We start from the raw sequence: 22,506 nt of genomic DNA, 5'->3' as shown, positions 1-22,506 counted from the left end.
TGTTAGATGCAGCTTTTTAATTTAGTAAATATATTAACATTATATTTATCAATCTAAGGGCAGCCTCTTTTCACTTCACATGACACTGTTCAAACCGAGCAGAAGTATTTCCTTCATGCTTCAAGATGAAACACTGCATTTCAAGTGTCTTTTGTCGAGTCTCACAAGCTGCATTTCTCTATTTCATTCATTAGCAACGGTTCTTTTTGCTGCATTTTGTTGAACCTTTTTATTTTTTTTTTTATCAACATCCACAAGAAATTCCTGAACAGAAAAGAAAGGAGAGGAAGTCATTTGGCCAAACAAAGTGCGCCTGTCCCGGTGCGTAATTGCGTTCTGACCCGTGTTTCCGACTGTAGTCGCGCTTTAGTGGGAAGGAAACATTGCAGCTGCGGAGATAGACTGCAGGGGCGTGTTGTGTTTCCATAAGCAGGTGCTATTACAGATTGGATGGGCGATTAGGGCGGTTTTATTGACATTTCTGGCACGTCGAGTATAAACTGCCACTTTGGAGCCAGTAAACTATTCAGGGAGGAGGACAAAGAGCGAGGTCATTTGAAGCCAGATCTGAGTTTTTTTTATTGTAGCACCAGCAGCAGCAGGAGTATGAGAGGGTGTATTTGCTGTGATGCCTATTTTCAACAGAGCTGGTGGGCTTATATCAACAGCTCAAGCCCCCTGAGCCGCCCTGAAGCAAACCTGGAAACGTAACAAGTTCCAACACTGCCATGGTTTGCTCAACCACACGGAACAAGTGAACAAGTTGTTCCCCTTGGCCTCCGCCTTTCGCCTCAGCAAAGCCAACATGCGAGTGTATTTTACTAAAACAAAAGCTTGTCACTTGTGGCATCCATCGCGCTGTCAGCAGGAGACTCCCCCAACCCCAGCCCCTTTCACCATCTCGCTTTTTGTGTGTGAGCGGTGTCATCGCATAAAAACCACAGAAAAGCCAGACTGGGCCTGTCGTCCAAAGAGGAGATAATGAGGGTGGTCTGACACCTTAGCATGAAAGAGGACGACCCAGGGGCGGGGGGGGAGGGGTTGTTTCCATTGAGCCGTGGGTGTCTGTGTGGCCCCCGGCGGAGGGGATGGTGCTGATGATCCGTCTGGACGTCTCCTCCCTGCAGTCAGGACGCGAGGATGCGAAGAGAAGAATGAGGCAGAGAGGTGTGGTTATGGGAGAGTAGCTGGTTTCACTCACTGGCGGCAGGCATCAAGAAAGTAGAAGACAAAGTCAGTTTCCCATGACTTTACATGCAGGGTTGCCATCATCTTGTCAAAAGGCATTTATGTTGGCAGCCGCGGCGACAGCTCTCGCATTCCTATCGAGTGGCGCTTGCATGACTTACAAATACATCCAGGAGAGCGGAGCCGGGTCCGGGCCGGGCCGGGTCAGATGGGCGACACAAAGTAGAATCACAAACGTTTAGAGCCATTAGCTTAGTTTTCAGACATGAACGGTTCCGGGGAGAAAGTCCGCAGCCACAGCAGGAGATTCTCTGGTCAGCAGAACAGAAATCTTTGAGGTGAGGGGCTGAGGTCTGTTTGTCTCTTTCAGTCCAAGTGTTTCGGTCTTTTTAAGAAAATTTGAGCTGCCTGTCACACGTCTGTGTCCAGATTTGGAAGTTATTTATTTGACCGTGTATTTTCTATTATTGCCAAGAACCCTAAATTTGATTCTTCACACATTTTTAATCATGTTACAAGAAACTGATTCCCAGTCTGCCTCCACATTCACGCGTGTCTAAAATACACAAATGAAAATCTTTTAATACATTTATCCATGATAATGTTTGACCACGACCTCTAATCATTTATGTAAAGGAATGAAGGAGACTGACACACACACACACACGTCAGGCTCTCCTGTCCCGGGCAGCTGCTTCATATTCTCTCCATGTTCAGCGTAGCACTGACCCCTGACAGTCAAGCCCCCCGCTCCTCTCCGGCCTGACTGATGGGCTGTGAAGGGAACTGTGGGAAACTTCTGCTTGCCAAGTGGGTTTTGAGGCGAGTTGAAAAAGGTAGCCTCGGTCACTCATACGTGTAATTTTACACTTTTCAACGTTGTTGTTGTTGTCACCGTGCCACGGAGTTGGGTTTTATAATGGCTGAGAGTCGGCTGGGGGTACAGAGCACACACGTTCATGCACAGCACCCCCCCCCTCCATGTCTGTTCTTCTTTTCTGGCTTCAGACATAAACTCCTCAAGAGACACTTGTAGTTTCATCGAGCTGCTGTGACTCGGCACAGAGAGAATGCAGAGAGAAATGTTCTATTCTCAAGTCGATGAGCTCACTGAATATTCCTCTAAGTAGAGGCACCTATGTGGTGAGTAGGGCTTATTGAATTGTGGGACATTTCTTAAACAACTCTGCGATGTTTCCTCTGGTTGTGAATCACTCGTGCAGACGCATCAAATCAGTCCAGACAACTTATTTTCTGTTTGCTCTGCACAACAGCAGCCCAGAGATAAAACCAGAATCTGCAGGAGGCTCTTAAATGTGTTGAAGGTCTTTTTAACACAACCACGATGATTTAAAATCCCAAGATGCATTTAGGGACGCCCCCGCTGCGAGTGTACGGACCGGTCTGTGTCCGTGTGTCTGAGCGGGACCACTGACACCGTCTCTGCCGATGCTGACCCTGCTGCCAGCCTGCCTGGGTTGCCAGGTTGGGCCGGGCCTGCTCACCATCTGGGTCTCATTTCAGCTCCGCAGCAGAGACCCATGTGACGGCACAGAAGAATTTCTGAAAAGGATGATGTCATAGATTTTCTTGTAATAGAAGTTTTCACTGAGTTCCACGGTCTCACTCACGTCTATACATATTTAATATATGTGTATATACAGTGGAGTCCAAAAGTCTGAGACCACTTTCACATGCACTTGACAGGTAAAGTGGTCTCAGACATTTGGACCCTACCCCTGGGTAGAAACACCAAAAATATTTTTTAAAATCTCGATCTCTTATGGACGGGCCTAAAGGAACAACTTCCTGTTGTGACGTCATAAGATAAAACTTTATTGATTCCACGCTGCACAGGTTCTGACATTTGACGTCACTCTGGCGGGCGAAGAGATCGTTAACGTCCCGGGATAAATAAAGCACGAGATTCTCTGATTCACCAACATGCAGTAGTAAAAATGAGAAGCAGACTCTGGTCATGCAGGAAAAACAATGAAAACAAACAAATGTGATTGTGAGCGTCTTGCTCTTGTTGTGGGTTGTTTGTTTGGTTTCACATTAGTCACTGCACCAACTCGTTGTCCCTCAGGTCCAACAGCAAACTGCATTACAGTCGTCAGATGTGTTGTGCAAAGGATCTAAATAAGACCAGGGGGCCGAACATGAGTGAAGATGAAATGGAATAGTTTAAGAATAGTGCGTGATGAAGCTTTGGAACCAGGGGTGGGAATGTGGAGTAATAGGAACCAGGTGTGATGCAGGTGAGGAAACGTTCAGGAATTTTCAGACCCCCTTGAAAAACCCACCAGGAGCAGAGAGCCAGTTAGATGGACGGACGAGTCTCAGTCATCTAGAACGTAGCGCGGCTCGAGGGCGGCTCGGGGTCACGGGGGGAGGAAACTCAAATAGACTTTCAAGAAAAAAAAAAAAGAATTTGTAAAAAGCCAATTGGTTTCAATCAGCGACAATCAAAGACGAAGCAGACTCACATGTGCTTTTCTTCCAAACATGAGACGAGGATGTAACTTTATTAACACAGCTTGGCGTGACAGCGTCCTCCAGAGACAAACAGAGCTCAACCTGCCGCAGAAAGCTGGAGACGGACTTCATGGAAACTCTGACAGGGACAATCGTCGCTCACACAGACTGAAACTCGTTCTCCTGCGACGAACGGCTCCGCACATCAGTTCAGATTGTTCAGAAATGAAGCCAAACCATCCCAGATACAGTCGCTGCCATCTTGTCTTATTTAGAGCCAGTCACCGCCGGCCACTAGGGGGCGATCGAGACACCTCGATCTTTAGATTCGGTCTACGTACTGAATTGGTTCCATCACTAACTAAAAGATGTGCAAAGAATCTCAGAGGGCGCAAATCTTTCATTCCCTCTGTTCTCAGGCTGCTTCACTCAGACAGTCGTCATTTTAAATTACGTCTTTTATGACTGATAACACGTAACAAACGATTTTTTATGATCTAATTTGTTTCACCTCCTTCCTCGTTATCTTGATGTCCTTCTCTGACCTCTGTTTGTTGACTTGTGCTCTTTGACACGTATCATGAATTACAAAATGTAATTTTTAGGAAAAGTTGTGAATCCTCTACTCATTTTTTTTTTTGTTAACATAGAGCTGGGATGAAAAAAAAGAATAATAAAAGGCCCTAAATAATATAATGCGATAATTAAAAAGCTTCCACATCAAACACCTGCGTCAGGATCGTTGTCCTCTGCATGTCACCGTGAACCTTAATGACCCCGTGTGCACAAAGTCATCATGTATAACCGGCTTTTAAGATTTTCATGATAAAAATCTGAAGATAGGGAAAAAAAAAAAAGCCCTTCAGCAAAATGAAAACTACATAACCCTCCCCCACTTTGTCATCTACCCCTTCCAGTAGTAATTATTTTCATACCCTACGGAAAAAAGGACATGCAATATTTGCAATTAATGTGCAAAGGCGTGTATATAGCATGGTGCCGTAGAACTATAACCTACATATCTGTGATTAAGAGTATTCTCCGTGTTGGGTCATGCTTAATGTTCACACGCTAACAGTGATAACAGGATATGTAGCGTGTCCAGAAACATCCTTTAACTCTGTCACGATTCCACAACAATACATTTCAAACTGGACTTCACAGCTCAGTGACTCTGGTGAGAGTTTCTCTGTGGACAAACCAGACCATAAAACAAAGACATGCAAAAAAATATTTAAAAGAAAAAAAAAAAAAATCCACGCTCTGCTACAATCCAGTGTCCTCTGGGTACAGGCTGCATGTTTTGAGGATTTTGCTTTGTTGAGCTCATAATTCAAGACAGACACGATGTTCCGAGCCAGAAAAGGTTTCACTCAGGCTTTTAAGAGCACACTGAAAAATCTGCTATGTTGTGGACGGCAGCTCGGAGAAGTGACTCAATGTTTTGAGAAGAACGCGTTGGCTTTGATTTAACGTTCATGTCCTTCATGCTGTTGGACATCACGACATTAATGAGGACATGAATGAGGACATGCAGAACACACTTATTTCACGTTTAAATAAAAACGAATAACTCCTCCTGCTGGCTTGAGACACACACTCAGGGCTTCACTATCAACAGATACGAATGCACCGATCAGATATGGACGGGTATTAACACAACCCCACTCCGAGGAACATGATGCATATTCAACAATGAGCCAGTTATGTTAAATGTGCCATTCAGGGAGGTTCATCCTCAATAACTTTCCATCTGTTGTCACCAGATTAGCTGCAGGATGAAACTGTTTTGTTGCACGATGTTGAAGTTTGTCACTGGAAACCGATGAGCTGAATTTAGGGACTGTCCCAAGTCATGTATATAGTCTATAGTCATTTTATCTAATCCTTCAAATTAACTTTATTTTCACATGGATTTTCTATTCAATCATCCGGTGATCTTAGCCTGGCATTTTATTTTTAATCACATTTCAGATCAAAGTCGTTCAACTGGACAAGCTTCAGGTATTAAAGCTCGGGTTGGTAATCCTGGAAAAGCAGGCGCAGGCTGCACTTAAAAACAAAACACAAACCAAACATCCCACCCCCTCCCATCGGCTCATCAAAGCTACGCCCCCCAAAACACACGAACACGCTCTGACAACTGTCGCCGGGACGTGCAGGGTGGCATCAGGACCACCTAGTGCACGTCGAGCCCCTTTTGAGGCCCCGAAGAAGGGGAGGCTGGGAAATGATTAACGGGCCAGAGGAGTGACACGCTCCGCAGCTCAGCTTCAGTCCCACAGCCAGCTCCCCTGCTGCGCTGCCACCCGACACAACCGGCTCAGTGACAGCGCCGCTTACACGCCCACACGCTTGCTCTGTGTCGCTTACCCGACTTACCCCCTGTGACACCCCCCCCCCTCCTCGCTTCCCCTCGAAAAAAGCATTAAGAAACTCTACAGCTTCCTTGGCTCGTACCGTCCTCCCTGCTGGGCGTCTTTTTACTGGACCACAAAGATGACAACTGGATCAATTATGGTTGAATAATGTTTCGTCCCTTGTTAGAGGGACACTTACGAGATGTGGGAAATGTTGGGCAGCTCAGAGGTTTCATTTCTCTGCTTAGTCCTCAAACAAAGAAAGTGTAGACGCCTTGAAGAGGGAGTTTTTGTTCCCGTTTCATATTTATTTTTCCATATTACATCTGCGTGGGCCTGCTCTGCTACATAATGGATTTCTACATCCTCCTGAGCTCCGTCTCCATCTCTCACATACCCCTGTGACCAATTCTTCTCTCGGTGAGAACGAGGAACCACTTATTGGATCTGAGGGGATATCCCGCAGGATGCATGGGGGAGAGGAGAACACCGACCACCACACACCGGTCCCCACACGACTATAAATATCCCAGAGTTCTGTGTTTCCGCTCGGAGGAGAGAAAACCTGGGGATTCATCAATTTGCCGTCCTCCCTCTGCACACTGTGTTTGTGATTGAGGCAGAACTCCTGGTCAGACCGGGGGCATGAAACCATCCACAGGCAGAGGATTAAGCCGCCGCTCGTGCACTCTTCCATAACTCTTCCAGTGTTTGTGCACATGTAGACAGAAGACGTTTTTCAGACATGAACCGAGGAGAATGTCCGGACAAATCAGTCGGGACTTTCTCTGCAGTTTGTCTTTAACACAAGTAGAAGATTCTCCGCTCAGACGTGCAGAAATCTCCTGAGCCTTCATCACCAAAAGCTCTCTTGACATTTCCGTCTGTCTTCTACGCTCATGGCTCCTCTTTCTCATCCTGAGATATTTGTATTCTTCTTGTTTTGTTTCCGTCACTTGTCAGAAACATCATCAGCACACTTGATCTTCCAGAGGATCTGCTGCCATTTTCTCACATCTGATCATTCGGACGTTCTCCGTAGTTTTCTCAGGGGGCAGGTGGGAGAAAGGCTCTTTCTCGCCTGTTCCCATCCTTTTGTCCTCTCGTGTCCAGCTCATCACAGCTACTGTGGAGCAGATGACTCACAGCTCCTTCACACGCTCAAAACCAAACAGCAGAAGGTGACTTCCTTCCTCTCCTGATCGGAGACGAACATCAGATGCTTCCCTCTCGTCTCTGCTCGCAGGAAAAATCCTTCAGGGGCTGAGCGTGCGATGTAAACTCACACAGCTCGTAACGCGCTCACACGTGTGCATGTGTGTGCATATGTGTCATTGGTTTATTTACACAGACAGTGAGACGCAATTTCTCACGATAGTAAGTCAGAGATAGCGCAGCGTGTCTGGTTCCCACTCAGAGAGGCAGCTGGGAAAAAGAATGACCTCAGAGCAGCGAGCCTGACGACCATGTCAGATTACACTGTGATGTACAACAAGCCCGGAGAGCCTGGGGTCTGTTACAGCAGGTTTTTATGTTCAGCAGAGACAAGAGCAGATCTGAAAACACCTAAACACTGAACAGAGGGAAGAAGGAGATAGAGAGGTGGCAGCAGGGTCAGGGTTTCATTCCACTTGTGCAAATAGTTTGAGGTTTTCTAATCCTAAAGGATGTTGGGGATTATAATAAGGTTTAATTCTCCAAAGTCTCAAAATTCTACTTGACGAGTGAGCGTCTGTCGGCCGGTGTGGAGAAGTTGCGAGAATATAGGGCAGGGCGAGTTAGCGCTCGTCTCTAGACTCCCATGATCCCACACTGCTTCAGGACGTCATTAAACTAATGTCATCTTTTGTTAGAACAATGGAGCGGGAGGTTATATATTATACATTTAAAAGACACCTGGTCAAAATTGATGCAATATCTCATGACGTACAAAGCAGATGAAGACTGAAGATTACTAAACTTAAGAAAAGCTCCCTTCAGAGCCACAGAAGACGTATATACTATCCAGCAGTTCTCGTGAGTAGTAAAACCCATAGCGAATATCAAAAACAGCTGATGTTGTTGACGTCTGTTGTGAATGAGAGGGAAATAGATTGAATGCAACAGTCCAAAGAGTTGAGTCACGTCGATTTGAATGACAGAGGCTGAGGTTCCTCGTTCTAAACGTCTTCATCAATCGCTGGGATTTGTTTGACTCATTAATACCGAGGTCAGGGTTCGCCGGGATCCTGCTCAGATTGCCAACGGCAGGAAGAACCAAGCCTTTTCCTCCTCAACTCAATACCACGTCCTGGACGCCACCTAGCAACCAGCAGAACAAACTTTGGGATAAAAATGAAAACAGTAGTGAGAAAACTTTCACAATGACCCCTCAGTGTTTCCATAACTATAATTATCAACTGTTAAATCCCGTCCTGAGAGCTGGGACCACAGTGTGCACTCAGTTTTCCTGAGGTGGTGCTCTTTAGATTCCCTCCATTGATTTGAAAACCTACTTTGACATGTGTAGAGCTGGGACACGACTGCACAGAATACAAATCTCCTGTCATTAAACTTTAGGGTTCAATTTTTGACACAATCTAAAATCACACGGGAGAGATATTTTTGACACAGGGATGTGGCTGGTTATAAATAGACCCTTGGAGAAAAGTGTATTAAAAAAAAGCACAATAAACATGCCAGAGGAATGATGGATTGTCACCTCAGGTTTATGATTTACAGCCTAGTGGCTTCTTGCCTCCTTTATTCCCTCAGCGCCGGAGAACACAGCGGAGGAGCCGCGTGCCAGAGTGTTAAAATAACCTCTCTGCTCTGTGGGAAAGATTTGGACCTCAGCCCAACACAGGCCACGATACAGCCCTGTAGCAACACCAGGCCCTGTTGGGATGTTTAGCACAGGTTCAGTCTGGAGAACATCAATTCTGACCACAAGCACAACTAGGCTGCGTTCATGTAATGTCAGGTTTTTACTGTAACTACAAGCAAAACCATTCCGGCCCTCAAGCTGGTGATTACAGGGAGGATAATAATAAAGTGATGTTTCTATCGTATCAACATGCAAACTACGGTTCTACTCATGAGACACAAACAAACAGGAATTAACACATGAGAAATTAGAAGTAATTAATAAACCACTAAAAACAGAATGAATAAATTATAGACTGAACATAAAGATGGATGGCTCCCGGCTGCTAAGTAGATCTGAGCTGTGTCTCTAGACTTTCCCAAATTAAAGGATCCTACAAATGCGTCCCTCCACCACTTCGAGCAGCGTTGGCTCCATCAGGTGGATCCAACATATCCCAGGATTCATTGCACTTCTGCAACAAACTTATATTTTCAAAGAGGTAACGTCGGCAGCAAGCGAGTTGTCGAAAGAATCGATTTTCCAGCAGAAGAACTTTAGCTATGTTGTTGTGAGGGCGGTGACAAGCTGGGGACGCAATAAGACGACCAGACGTCTCATCGGATTGTCGGGATACAAAAAAAAAAAAAAAAAGAAAAAAGGTGGAAATAATTTCTTTAAAACAAGTTTGTATGGATGCAGTCGACGTTTCCACCCACAGTGAGAACTTCCTTTCCAAACAGAACAGAGGGAACAGAATTTGCTTATGGAGCTTAATGGCCGCGGACCTTTTCATCACCTCTCCCATAAACTTGAGGAAATAAAAGCCGAGGAAGGAAAAGGAGCAGCAGTTTCCACACCTACTCTGCGAGGCTGCTCCAGTTCAAATACACAAGGCATCGAACACAAACAGCAGAAATTAATAAGGTTTAATGAGAATATTACTCGAGAGAATATATTCGTAATGATCACTCGTTTTAATTTACAGATGCAGATACACACACACACACAGACACACACACAGGAAAAAGGAAGCATTTCCTGGTCAACGCCCCGAGCTCCTGCCAACCAGTCGCAGCAGGAAACTTCCTCCACTGATCCATTAGCTTTACGTTTTAATTGGTTATTCTAAAACCGATCTCGTTTCCTCGGGCGGATTGCTCAGGGGAACAAACCTCACGTTTGATAAAGTGACTCCATTCAAGATTTGGCGAGAACGTAAAATTTTACACAGCTGACCCCTGACACGGGGAGGATCGGATGTAAGAGAGGCCGTGAGAACAGCCCTGGACGCCAAGGCTGAATAAAAAACTACACAAAACAACGAAATACACGCTTTCCTCTCCACCTCCTCTTTGTGTCTTCTTTTTCACGGCACGGCTGCTTTAATGAACGAGCTCACGGCACAAGAGAGACAAGACAAATGGGCGACGTTCGCGTTCCGACCAAGTGAACCACCAGACGCCCACTCACGCCTCCCCTGGACCGCCTCCAACGCCACACAAGAAAAGGATAAATGGGCTGAGAGCTGCCAGCCGTTATACATTATTATTCATAAGAGAGGGTGTGTTATCGCTGGCAGCGCCTCTGTTTAGAGAGGGAGTGAATCACTTTGGTCATTACTGATTACACAACTTTCTTCTCAAGTAAAATGATTCAGATCAAACGGGGAACGGATGAGCTGCTCTCAGACTGAACTGAACTCCTGAGAATCTCCTGACGTTCTCCAGAGCGGCTGCATGTGAGGACTGAAAATGTCCCAGTGAGAGACGCCACACGCTGCGGATCTCCGCGGCTGAATCTTTACGCTGCGTCCTGCACCACCGCTCCCCTGAAGGCCTCGGAGATTTTTTCTGTGTTCCCTTCAACAGATCAACCAGGGATCGTTAAAGCCTTTTAACAAGAACTACTGTTTCTCTCCGAGTCACCACCAACAGGTCATTGCTCTACGACCCACACACAGTTTTACCAGCTGATCTTAAATTACACTGGCTGGTGGTGTGTTGTGTGAGCTGATGTCACTCTGCATGACCTAATGAAACACGCTGCACAGCGAAGGAGCCTGGAGCGCTACCAGAGCCCGGCAGGCCCGGGTGGCTGTTTATGTTGAGGCGGCGCACTCCCTCGTTCACCGGGCAACCGAACGGTTTATGAGCAGTTGCTCGCACAAAAGTACGAGGCGGGCTGATTGCTCGGCTAATTGATCTCCACCAGAGATCACAGAGCTGCGCTCGTAAAGAGAGGGAACGCCTCCCATGACATCAGCGCAGGCTGCACGGTGAGACGGACGCATGCAAATCAACGGGGAGACTTAGTCCCACTTTGTTTTTTAGTTTTTTTTTTTTTTTTTAGAGAGGCCGTCTGCAGAGCGAGGAGAGAGAGAAAGTGTTGGACTGAAGCAACACTTTCAAACACACACACACACACATTTATGCAACTGTTAATAAAGCGCTACAACAAGCAAACGGATCCTATTAAGAGAATTCTGCTGTTAGACCAGAGGCGACGGAGGCCAAGAGACCACCTTGTTGGAAAAATTAAACAGAAATATGAGCCGAATAACACGGGAAACATTTTTAATACCACATCCTCTGTCCATCCTATTTCCAGTCCAAAGTGTTGTTTATTCTGAACACCCGTGGGCAAATTCTTCAGGGGTCACGGGTCAAACGTGGCTTCGGAGGCTGCGCTTTGAGCCGAGGTCTTTTAAGTACGTGGGCGTGATGTGAACTCAGGCTGTCCGTTTAAAGAGGTCACACTAAACACTGTCGAGGCTTCGACATGCAGGGGAATTAAACACAGCGCCATTATTTTTAATATCATTATTTGTTAGGGAATTAACAGAACACGCAAAGTTCTCATCTTTGCACACATATTTAGAACTCTGTCTTTGAATGAATGCATTAATTTGAATACTCTCAAATGACTTGTGGAATTATTCAATTAACAGTATTAGAGTAAAGCTTTCATTTCATATTATCCTTGTTGCAACAAACATCTTTTCTACGTTTCTACTCAGACTCCAGCTCCTGACATGTAGCTCTAAACTTTGATAGGACGAGTTAATACACACACACAGGAGCGTGCTCAGACCTGGCTGAAGTGGAAGAGGGAGATGGCTTCAGATAGCCTTTCATCATGAGGACGGCTCAATTCATTAGCTCAGCTTGTGCCTTTTCGTCTCTACTCTGGTCTCGGGGCACAAAATGGCCTCACGTGTGGTTTGGCAGCTCCTCCGAGGTGAAAGGTGAGCTGAGTGATGGCTCATTATGTGGCTGTGTGTGTGCCGTTATGGTCGCAGCGCAGACACAACCTCCCCACAGGGAACAAATTGGCCATGATGGCATCGTTAGACTGATAACATCTGTCCCAATACAAGCAGATGTGGCTCGGCTGCTTTTGTTGGCCTCTGCCCTGGATATCAGTCTGGACACTGACGATGGTTCAGGGCAGGTTTGCTTTGCTGTCTGTGGAGAACTCGTGGTTTTCAACCCGTGGGTTTATAAGACGCTCTGCAGCCTGTGAGCTCAGTTTCTATGGAAGTCGACTTCTCACTTGATTTATAACGTCGAGAGTTTATGTCTCAATCTCTAGTTTCAAGTCGTCTTCAAAAAAAAAAAATGAAAATGAATTATGGTCCATTTAGAGTCAATAAAGCACCGTCTGGACTGGGGGCGTGGAAACTGCTTGACGGACAGCTAGTACCGTCCAAAGGGTGCAGGCCGCTGCTCTAGGTGGGCGTGCACTGTCCTCGAGCTCTAAGTCAGACTCCACCCCCTGCTTCTGGATTTATTTTGGATACAATAATAATAATGGGATATTAACCATGTCGAGTTTTTCATTATAAACACAGCAGCAGCTGATTTTCATGATTAGCTGTAGATACTTGTGATACTTCTGAAGAAGTTCTTCGCAGTCGGAGTCCGGGTTTTGCGGTGCGCCCTCTAGTGGAATAAGAACACCTCGTTGATTTTGTCCTCGGTTCATTGTCGTCCATCATTAGAGGGAATATGAAGTAAAATGATGGAGCGACTTGAGATGAAAAACCCACGAGCAGCAGCTCAGAGACAAGTGCAGCAAAGACCCCCCCCCCTTCTTCTTCTACTGCGTCTCATTAAAACCATGTTACATGTTCGTGCTCCTCATGGTCCCACTCAGTTGTTTGTCTCAGTCATTCCATTTCTCTTTTTAACTCGGCCAAAGAAGAAGAAACTCTTTGAACGGTTCTCGTACCGGCTCAGCGTTCTGCTGCTTTATTTGTTTACGTGACATTAAGGTGAGCGGGTTGTTATTGACGAGGCTCCTCGGAGGTCAGTGTTCAAACCTGCATGAGATAAAAAAAACAAAAAACTGCTCCAATTGTTTTTTCTCCATTTCACTGTTTACATTTTTTTTTTGCCTCCAGTGAAATCATCAAAAGCAGAGCGGGGACTTGTAAAAGGATTCATCATCTGGAGAGCTTGTTGCACAAGTCTTTGTTGTCGTCCTCGCCCTCATCAAAATCACAGCTGCTGCAGAGATGTGCGATTGAAATGTTTTATTATGGGAAGCGTGCGTCTGGCGGAGGTCGGCCTGGAAGCAGCTGAGGGTGACGGATCGTGGCACTTGGTTTTTATGTTTGTGCGTAACCGAGTCAAATGTGCTTCATCAGAGAGAGTCCACGAATGCTGCGCGACAGAGGAGCGTGTTTGTTGGGAGTGTTGGCTTCAATAAAGATTAGTCTCAGCAGCGCCATGGCAGCTGATCCCACTCGTCTATAAAACTGGATTTACGACCGCGATTTACAAAACCTTCGCAGCAGAATTTATTTATGATTTATTCCCAGCCTTCCAGATTTATAATGATATATCGGTGCAGTCTATTTGGACGCAACACGCTGTGATTTAGTGACTCCAAGTTATGTCTCTATAATCATTACAACCACATCCACAGCCTGAAGCATAATCACTGACTTATTCATTGCCTTATTAGCGGAGCTATACAGCGTCCTAGTTTCAAGCTAAAGATTCAGTTATGACTTCATCCATTGAAGCTCGGTGACTGTAGATGGTAACGTTTCACATTACGACCCATGATTCACAGCGTAATTACTTAATACTGTATATTCAGGGCATGTAAAGCCAGATACATGTACTGCGAATGGAATGCAGGGAAATTGGGCAACAGGGTTGATATGACACTTAAATTAGATGAAGTATTATTCATTTAAAATTTGTGATATACTTACAAAGTACACACTTATAAAGAAATACTGTGCGAAAGGTTGATTTTTGTCTTTCGATTAAAATTCAGAGAGGTCCAGAAAGAAAACCCTCAAGTTAATGTCCGGAACACCACAATGTGTATTATGTTTGATTCAGTGAAATATATGTCGAGGTATTAGACGTGGACATGCAGTCAAATCAATATAAATATAATATTAATATTATATTGTCAGTTTTCACACTGAACTGGAGAGGTGAGAAATAAGTACTCTAATAAAAAAGAAATTCTCTGTTCTCATGTGAGTCTCAAGCAAACAACTGAACTCGAACAAACTTTTTTTTGTTCAGTGACAGAAATTGTCTCTCTCCTTCTGTTATGATTTTAAATCTGGGCTGGTTTAATTTCTCATTACAGATAGGACAGCCTCTGGACAGCAGCTCACCTGTTAGCGACCTCTGGTGTAAATGATAAAACACTGGGAAACGTAATATATCGAGGAAAATACATCTAACGCTGAAAACCCTGATGCTCGAGCAGCTTTTATAATCATATGTAATGAAGCTTTGAAAATATGGGAGAACGCTGAAAGTCCTGATTATGCAGAGTGTAAAATAATGCATCACCTTTTACAAGTGGAACCTATGTTTCTTTTAAACAGACACTTCATGTATATTAATGAACTCTTGCGACACTTGTGAAACATCACCCACATGCTACATGGGTGTTACGCAAGCATTGTATAAGCTCTATACGCGGCGAGACTTTTAAATCGAGGGTACGTGGTGAAGCTTCAGTGTGTGTGTGTGTGCGCGTGAGAGAGCGAGTCCAAAGATCTGCAGTAGCACAGAGAAAAACAAAACTCTGCTCCGTCCTTCGAACAAACACACATACTGTCTAACTCACAGAGACATTCCCAACAAACACAGTTAGCGTCTGTGTGTCTCTGAAACATTCGACCGCTAAACCAACTGTTGTCATGAAAATATGGCCTCGTAATCTGTGACGGGCCAAACGTCGTCTTCTCCTCTGATCCCAGGCTGTGACGAGACATGAACCCTGTTTGATTTGGACGCACGCACGTCATCGGCTCATGATACAAGTGTCTGAGCAGGATTATACACAGCGAGAGAGTAATTGGTCCTGGATAAACAACAATTGTGCTGGAATTCCATCTTTCTCCATCTCTGAAGGAGCAGTGCATTCTTTTCAGGGCAGATCACACACACACACACACACACACTCAAGTCTTTCTCTCACATGCACACACACACTCTGGTTAAATATCTGACACCTGTGGACAGCGCTGGTAAATTCCTGCTGCTGCAGCTTCGAGTTCTTCAAACCGTCCACGACCGAATCTCATCAGGGACGGTGGCGCACAGATGGTTGATTGTTTCTGAAGTGCGCTCGCCTCTGCAGACAGAGCGAATCACCACCTCCACCGAGCTGTGGGATGCGTGATTTCCATCCAATATGCACACCCACCACGGCCTCTTCCTTCACTAAGCCTGATAGATGCCACTTGAGCATAAATAGATTGGAATAGCATCGCTCTGAGAGGGTCCTCGAAACCAAATGGAAGCAGAGCCAGAAAAGACACCTTGCTCCTCTGCATGTATAAAAACACGGCGAGCTGCGGCAGTTTTGCAGTAACTGTTACTTTATATGCATTTTTCTAGTATTCACACTCTGTCTCACATCTCTCTTGGGTTTTTTCATTTCACACAAAACTTATTTTTCTGTTCAGTTCTACTTTGGAGAAACATATCATCGGATATATTTAGCTTCTTTACAGTAAGTGTAGGGAACGGATTAAACATTAAAGCGTCTCTGAGCCGAGTGTTCGAGTTATTATCGCGTGATCAGCTGGTAACACGCGTCATTTAAACATTAAACATTATTTGTTGTACTTTACTATCAACATTATACGTTTTTATTATTATATGATCAAATATATTGTTATTCAATAATTATATATTCTTTAGCAGGTCAAGGGTTGCGGTTGCATGTGCGTGCACCAATTATCAAACGATATTAAACGAGGATAAAGGATAAATTGCTTGAACACGTATAAATATAGTCAAACACAGTTTATTTCATACAACTCTATAGATTTCCTGTTTGTAACTGTCTTCCTGAGGATTGGTTAAGTTACTGATGAGCCCAAAAGCTACAGAAAAAGCTGAATCTTTCAAAAAGTATGAGGAGTTGGAAAACGGAGTTTGAAACCCGTTGCAGTTTGCAGGAGTTGTAGGCGGCCGAAGACAATCACACGTTCGTAACATGAACATGAATAAAAAGGCTTGCGATTGTATCACACACAACCAGAGAGGGTCACCTGTGCCCTGACTTTAACGCCTGTATCCCGTTACGTGGCGGACGTGTGTGACAGATGCTGTGAAGGCCACCGGCAGCCTGTTGCTTATCAGCAACCGGAGCTATTGTCACTCGGCTGCGCTGAGTGTGTGTGAGCAGAGCGAGGATGTGTGGATGAGATAGCACAGCGTTCATCAGAAGGGCCCGGGGCCAGCGGCGGAGATAACGCTCATTGATCGCGTGATGCTCTCACGCACACGTGTGACATATTGCGTCGTCTTCCTGAAAGGTGGCGGCCGACAATATCTATATAATGTGTCTCCGCATATTTTTTTTAGAAGATGAAAGTTCAGTACCTGCATTGACTTTTTTTCACTAAGAGCATTTTCCCCTCACACGTCTCCAAAGTAGAGATAACATCTGGGATAAGAGAGAAGTAGAAATGGAGGTGGGCGGGTGTGTGTCTATGTGTGTGTGTGTGTGTGTGTGTGTGTGTGTGTGTGTGTGTGTGTGTGTGTGTGAGAGAGAGAGAGTTCTTCAAAGCTAGGTGTAGTGAGTGTTGAATCAACCCTAGGAGGGAAGTGTGGGAGATAAGCCTGTGACAGCTGCCAAACACAGAGGTGGTGTGTGTCTGTGTGTCTGTGTGTGTGTGTGTGTGTGTGTGTGTGCGTGCCCCCCCCCCCCCCCCCCCCCTTTTTAAAATGAGTGTTTCTGAATCCCAGCCACCTGCCCGCTCTGGTCCCTTGTGGCAGGTGTGAGTGTGTTTGTACGTGATTCAAACCACTGATGAGCGTGGAGCATATGTGACTCTTATCTCTCCTGCATCTCGATGTAATAACGTCAAGACGCAGAGATTACTGAGATGTGAGGGACCGTGAGGTCTCGTCTGAGGGAAAATGAAGTGATTTAAAAAGCTAAACATCGCTAACACTCAGATAATTGAAGTTTTATTTGTTATTTACACACAAGCTTTGTATTCTGCTCTGCTCTCTTCTGGTGAGAACTAATTAGCTCCCTTGTAATTCAAAAAAATAGCTTTGGCATTGTTCTTGTTTGACCTGAATATGAACAACTATTTATTTTTACCAGATTAATGAACCTTTTCCAAGGAAAATGTCAAACAAAAATACTGGAAACTCCTGGATCTGCAGTTTCTTTCTTGGCCCGTGTCCCACCTTCTGAAAACATTCGTACAAATCTGCTAAGTAGTTTTTTTGCGTAATCCAACCGACAGACGAACCAACGGACAGAGGTGAAAACTTTACCATGAAAAGAACAGTTGACTTTTAAAACACGATTATTATTGTAGATTCTTTCATTTATTTTAATATCGAACAGTCCCACAAGACAAAACTTGGCAACCGCCTGAAATCACGGCAGCGGATCGTCAGAGCTTGAGGGACATGAACTCGGGGGGGTCAATATCGACGAGTGAAAACAGCAATGACAATAAATCACAGAGCGCACCCGTCGCTCAGATGTGTGGGAGAGCGGAAGAGCGTTTTCCTGCCTGACATCACCAGGGGTCAGAGGTTAAATTCACAAGCAGGTGGCCAAGTGAAAGAAAGCCTGGACCAGGACGTTTCCTGCAGACGCTCCATTATTCTCAGGCAAAGCCGCGCCATCTGGTTCAATAACCTGTTGTCTCGATATGAAACTCACACCACACGGCTTCACGATGTCCGTCCGCTACATGCGTTTTGGTTTCACGAGGGTTTGGGGGTTTCTCAGCTGACAGGGGGGGGGGGGTCGGTGTCACCAAGTGAAAACACCGAGATCTTCAGGGGATTGTTTTAAAATCCAACTACTGAACCTAATTCATCAATTTATGTCAAACCGAGCGGCAACGCGTGAAGAGACGAGTCGTATTCACTGTGCGTCTTTGTGTCCGTCCAGCCTGCCACTGTAACCTGCACGCCCGCCGCTGCCGCTTCAACATGGAGCTGTACAAGCTGTCGGGCCGGAGGAGCGGCGGCGTCTGCCTCAACTGCCGTCACAACACAGCGGGACGCCACTGCCACTACTGCAAGGAGGGTTACTACAGGGACATGACCAAGTCCATCTCTCACCGCAGAGCCTGCAAAGGTAAGTGGATACGACCGAAGCATCATTTGTTTTATTGTTAAAAAAAACGAAACCCCCTCAGTGTTTATTTAAACTGTGAAGACACTGCAGCTATTGTGCATATTCGTTTCTCCATTTTTAAAAAATCTTTCATACGCGCTCTTCTCTTTCTTTTTGTCCTGGTGGGTATTTTTAACAGCAGCGGTTAAAGCAAACGGCAAAAAGTTGATTTGTGCTTCGTCCATAAACACACTGCACACTTTGTTGTCAGTTTATTAGGTACAGCGGGAGGTTCTCTGCACAGACTCGTTCACAACTGCATCAAATCCTCGTCGTCGTCGTCTGACATTTTTGCGTACTCACTTCCTCTGGAGAGAATGTGGAGTTCAGTGCACGTGTGAAAGCAGCTTTAGTGTTGTGTTCCTCCAACATTACACAAAGTAGTGTGTCTGGCTGGTGTCCTGTAAACACAACAGTGTGTAGCTCTGTGATTTCAACGACAACACAAGAAGACTGAGCTGCAGCTGACAGTCTCTATTAATTACCTGGTTTAATTAAAGTGCCTGTGACACATCAACTTCATTGAGCATCTTAGCATTAGAGTCAACACTTTCCTCTGGAGCTGTAGGTTTCATGCTCACATCTTTCTCTGAGCTCCGTTTCACACTTGAGGCATTGAAGGAAATTTTTTTTTTCCTCTTTAAACTTAAGAGAAAGGCGCACAGCTGTGATGGTGTCAGGGAAGCGACCCGTGCTGCTGCAGATCCTCTGTGGATCCTGACAAGACCAACATAACAAACAGAGCAGAGGTGTGAGCTGATCCACGGAACAGAGCAGTGGAAACAACTCGCTAATCGTCGCTCACAACACAAACACACATGTGCAGAGGTGCACACACACACACACACACACACACAGGTGTGAGCTCATACGTCAGGACCAAGCTGCCGAGGATTAATGTGCACGGAGACAAAAGCTGAGCTCCTTCTGTCTCGAAGCTCCTCGGGGAGTAAAGACGGCCTCCGACGCTCTGAGCAAACAAACTGCTGTCACTCAATCACCTTGTCCAAACACTCGGCGGAGAAATATCCCACAGACGCACAAAGTACACAACTCGTACACATTCCTACTACGCCTGTATCCCACCGACGCTGACACACGTGCGACGACGTCAGCGTCTGAGCTGGACGGTTAGAGCAGAGGAGGATCAGTGTCCGCAGTGCTTGTCATGAATGTGACTGAAGATTGATTATTACTCTTTAATCTGTTCACATAACAGGAATGAATGAATCTCACTGCAGCGCCTCTGCGAGTTAAACGGAGTCACGAGATGCCATCATACATTTCTGTCCCGTCACCACACGCTGAAGATTTTCACGCCCCTGAGCTGTGATTGGCTGCTGACAGCGTCTTTTGGTGCCCCCCTCCCCCCCCCCTCCGCCCACCGCTGTCTGTTTAAAAACACGGAGACATCAACAGGACGTATCCCGCAAGAAATAAGAACTGAACTTTCTTTTTTTTTTTTTTTCGTTTCAGAGACGGATCGATTTACTGTTTTACTGAACATAAGCTTGACGGATCATCTGCGTTCAAAAATGACAAATGGCTCTTTGCAGCATTGCTCCACTCGGCCAGTCCGAACATTTTCACAAGCTATATTTGGGCTCGGTTCAAACTAAAAAAACATTTCTGTCCACACAAGCATTTTGGCTCCGTATCCGTTCTAACCCCCGTGTGACGCTGTACACAGGAAGACACTGTATGCTATATATATATATCTCCTACACATGGAAGCAGTTTTAACTACACAACAGTGTTACTGACCCTGTAATTGATCATCCATGTACAGTCGCTGTGTTTTTAAATGAAAACTATTAGTGTGGATGCAGCCAGAGGTTCTCACTTCACTCTCCTCTGCGAACGCTTTCCAAGGAGCTGGATCAGAAACCTGAACGCTCGACGCCCGTCACTCGTCACGCCCGGCTCACTGCTCTGGAGTCAAACCCAAACACTCTGATTGCTGCCTTTTCTCCTCAGGTGACAAAAGCACAGCGACGTGACATCAGTCACAAACCACTTTTATTTATTGTTCAAATCAGAAAACCATCCCACTCTGCTGTTGTTGGACAGGAAACGCAGCGGCGTGCCAACACGGCCCGGGAGGAAGTCTGCTTTCACCCCCCCCCCCTCCTCTCCCTGCACAACACTTCAACACAATGTCCTCTCGACGATTCGCTTAATAGTTTGAGCTTTGATGAAAAAAACGTCTCCTCTACATCTCCAGTGGCAGAGTGGAATGCCTCATGCTTTATATCCCAGATTAACAACTTCACCCCTCATCAAGCGCAGTGTAAACTCGGCTCTTGGAAACCCACCGTGCACGCCCCTCCGACCTCCCGCCCCCCTAAAAGTTTGTTTCTTCCTCCCCCCCCCCGGTCCTCTTGCATGTTTGGCTGTGGAGGCGACTCCACAGAGATGAGGCTGCATGTGCATGGTTGGTTGCATCGCACTTCCCCAGGACCCCTCAGCAAACATTCAGCTCCACGGGCCCCCCTCCCCCACCCCACCGACACCCCACCGCAGGTTGAAATGAATTCATGTTTCCAGGTTGTTGCACAGTTACCGTCTGAAAAACATCGTCCTCACATGTCGTGCACTGGCTGATTTAAGACTGACAGACCCCAATTAAATATAATCAAGGAGATCAAAGTTCTCACAACTCACATAAAGAGATTTTAAGTGTTTTAAAAACTGTGAAATTACTGTTTACATTAACCAGATCCTTGGAAATAACCTCTTCTCATGTGGATCTCATGTTTTCTGTCTCCTGCCGGCACATGCATGTCACTGAAACCTGTCAATGAATGAAATCCTCTGTTTGAAATATTACCGTCCTTATCCAAACAAATGGAGTGAACCGCTCGACGTGCTATCGAGTGAGGCTCCGTTCTAAAAAAAACAGGATTCTTAGGCGATTATAAATATTCATGGATATTCAACAAACCTGTTTGACTTTGGCTCGACTGGAGACAAATGAGATAGAGATGAGCTTGTTGACTGATTCTCAGCGAGAGAGCAAATAAGAATATTTGCAGAATTGGTATTAAAGAAAAAACAGTTTATTCTGGATCCAGGAATTTTTATTTGATTTTTTCCCCCTTTCTATTAAGATTTTTTGGATTTTCCTTGATTTCTCAGACAATTGATATGAAACCGATATTTATGAGTTTGTAATAATTTGGATAAAAACACAGAGGCACCGAATTCTTATAAAAAATAAAATAAAATCTCTGTAATCTTGTTTGATTTCATTCAAGACTTTAGAAACGAAATTAGAAGAAAAGACAGATTTAATGAGCATGTTGTTGTGCTAATGAAGCTCAAATAAATTCAGACTACAAGTAACTCCGACCTCTACTGGACCACTTCAAGCTCATTTTAAATAACTGTTGGTACGTTTAACACATGCGGGGCTCATGGGGAGGCTGGGCCTCCACTTCAAACGCTGGCTTTATGGTGAATGTTTGGCAGAACACACACAGAACAAATTTCTCAACATTTGACTTGTGATCCTCCCAAATAACAGCATACTTGGACTTTGAATTGCGTTCCACTCGTCCATTAATAAGGAACATTATTCAGGGAGTATTTGCGAGGAGCTATTTGCCAAAAAGCTTTAGATTGGGAACCGAATCTGAAGAGCACACAGATCACGACGACACAAAGCCGAATCCCAAGAAGCTCTCACACACACACACACACACACACACACACACACACACACAGCCAAGCGATACTGTGCACTGAGAGTAAAATAGTATAATTAATCAAGTTATTTACTGTTTCCAGCGCAGACCTAATAAAGACTCCTCTGGTCATTATGGGTGGAGTGAAGCGGTGCAATTTGATTGAGGTTTTGTGCTGGTCCACGGCCCAGTTCTCCATCTGTGATGTTCTGGAAGGAAAACAGAGCCCACACTAATGTGGATGATTTCTCAGTAGGTTTTTTTTTTTTTTTTTTTTATTGTATGGAATATGTAGAGTCAGCAG

General features: G+C 45.3%; 1 protein-coding gene across 2 annotated transcripts in view; it reads left to right on the top strand.

Annotated features, from left to right (window-relative positions):
* The window catches only part of ntn1b (netrin 1b), a 36,275-nt gene that overhangs the window by 1,910 nt on the left and 11,859 nt on the right, over positions 1 to 22,506 (top strand). For both annotated transcript variants that reach the window (XM_069524676.1, XM_069524675.1), the window contains exon 3: positions 18,289 to 18,477. In XM_069524676.1, coding sequence (XP_069380777.1) covers positions 18,289 to 18,477 — 189 coding nt within the window. The remainder of the gene's footprint in view (positions 1 to 18,288; positions 18,478 to 22,506) is intronic.

The sequence above is a fragment of the Paralichthys olivaceus genome, chromosome 5, assembly GCF_024713975.1.
Source record: "Paralichthys olivaceus isolate ysfri-2021 chromosome 5, ASM2471397v2, whole genome shotgun sequence".
Lineage (NCBI taxonomy): Eukaryota > Metazoa > Chordata > Actinopteri > Pleuronectiformes > Paralichthyidae > Paralichthys > Paralichthys olivaceus.
Note: the sequence above shows the minus strand (reverse complement) of the source record. Positions and strands in the feature narration are given on the sequence as shown.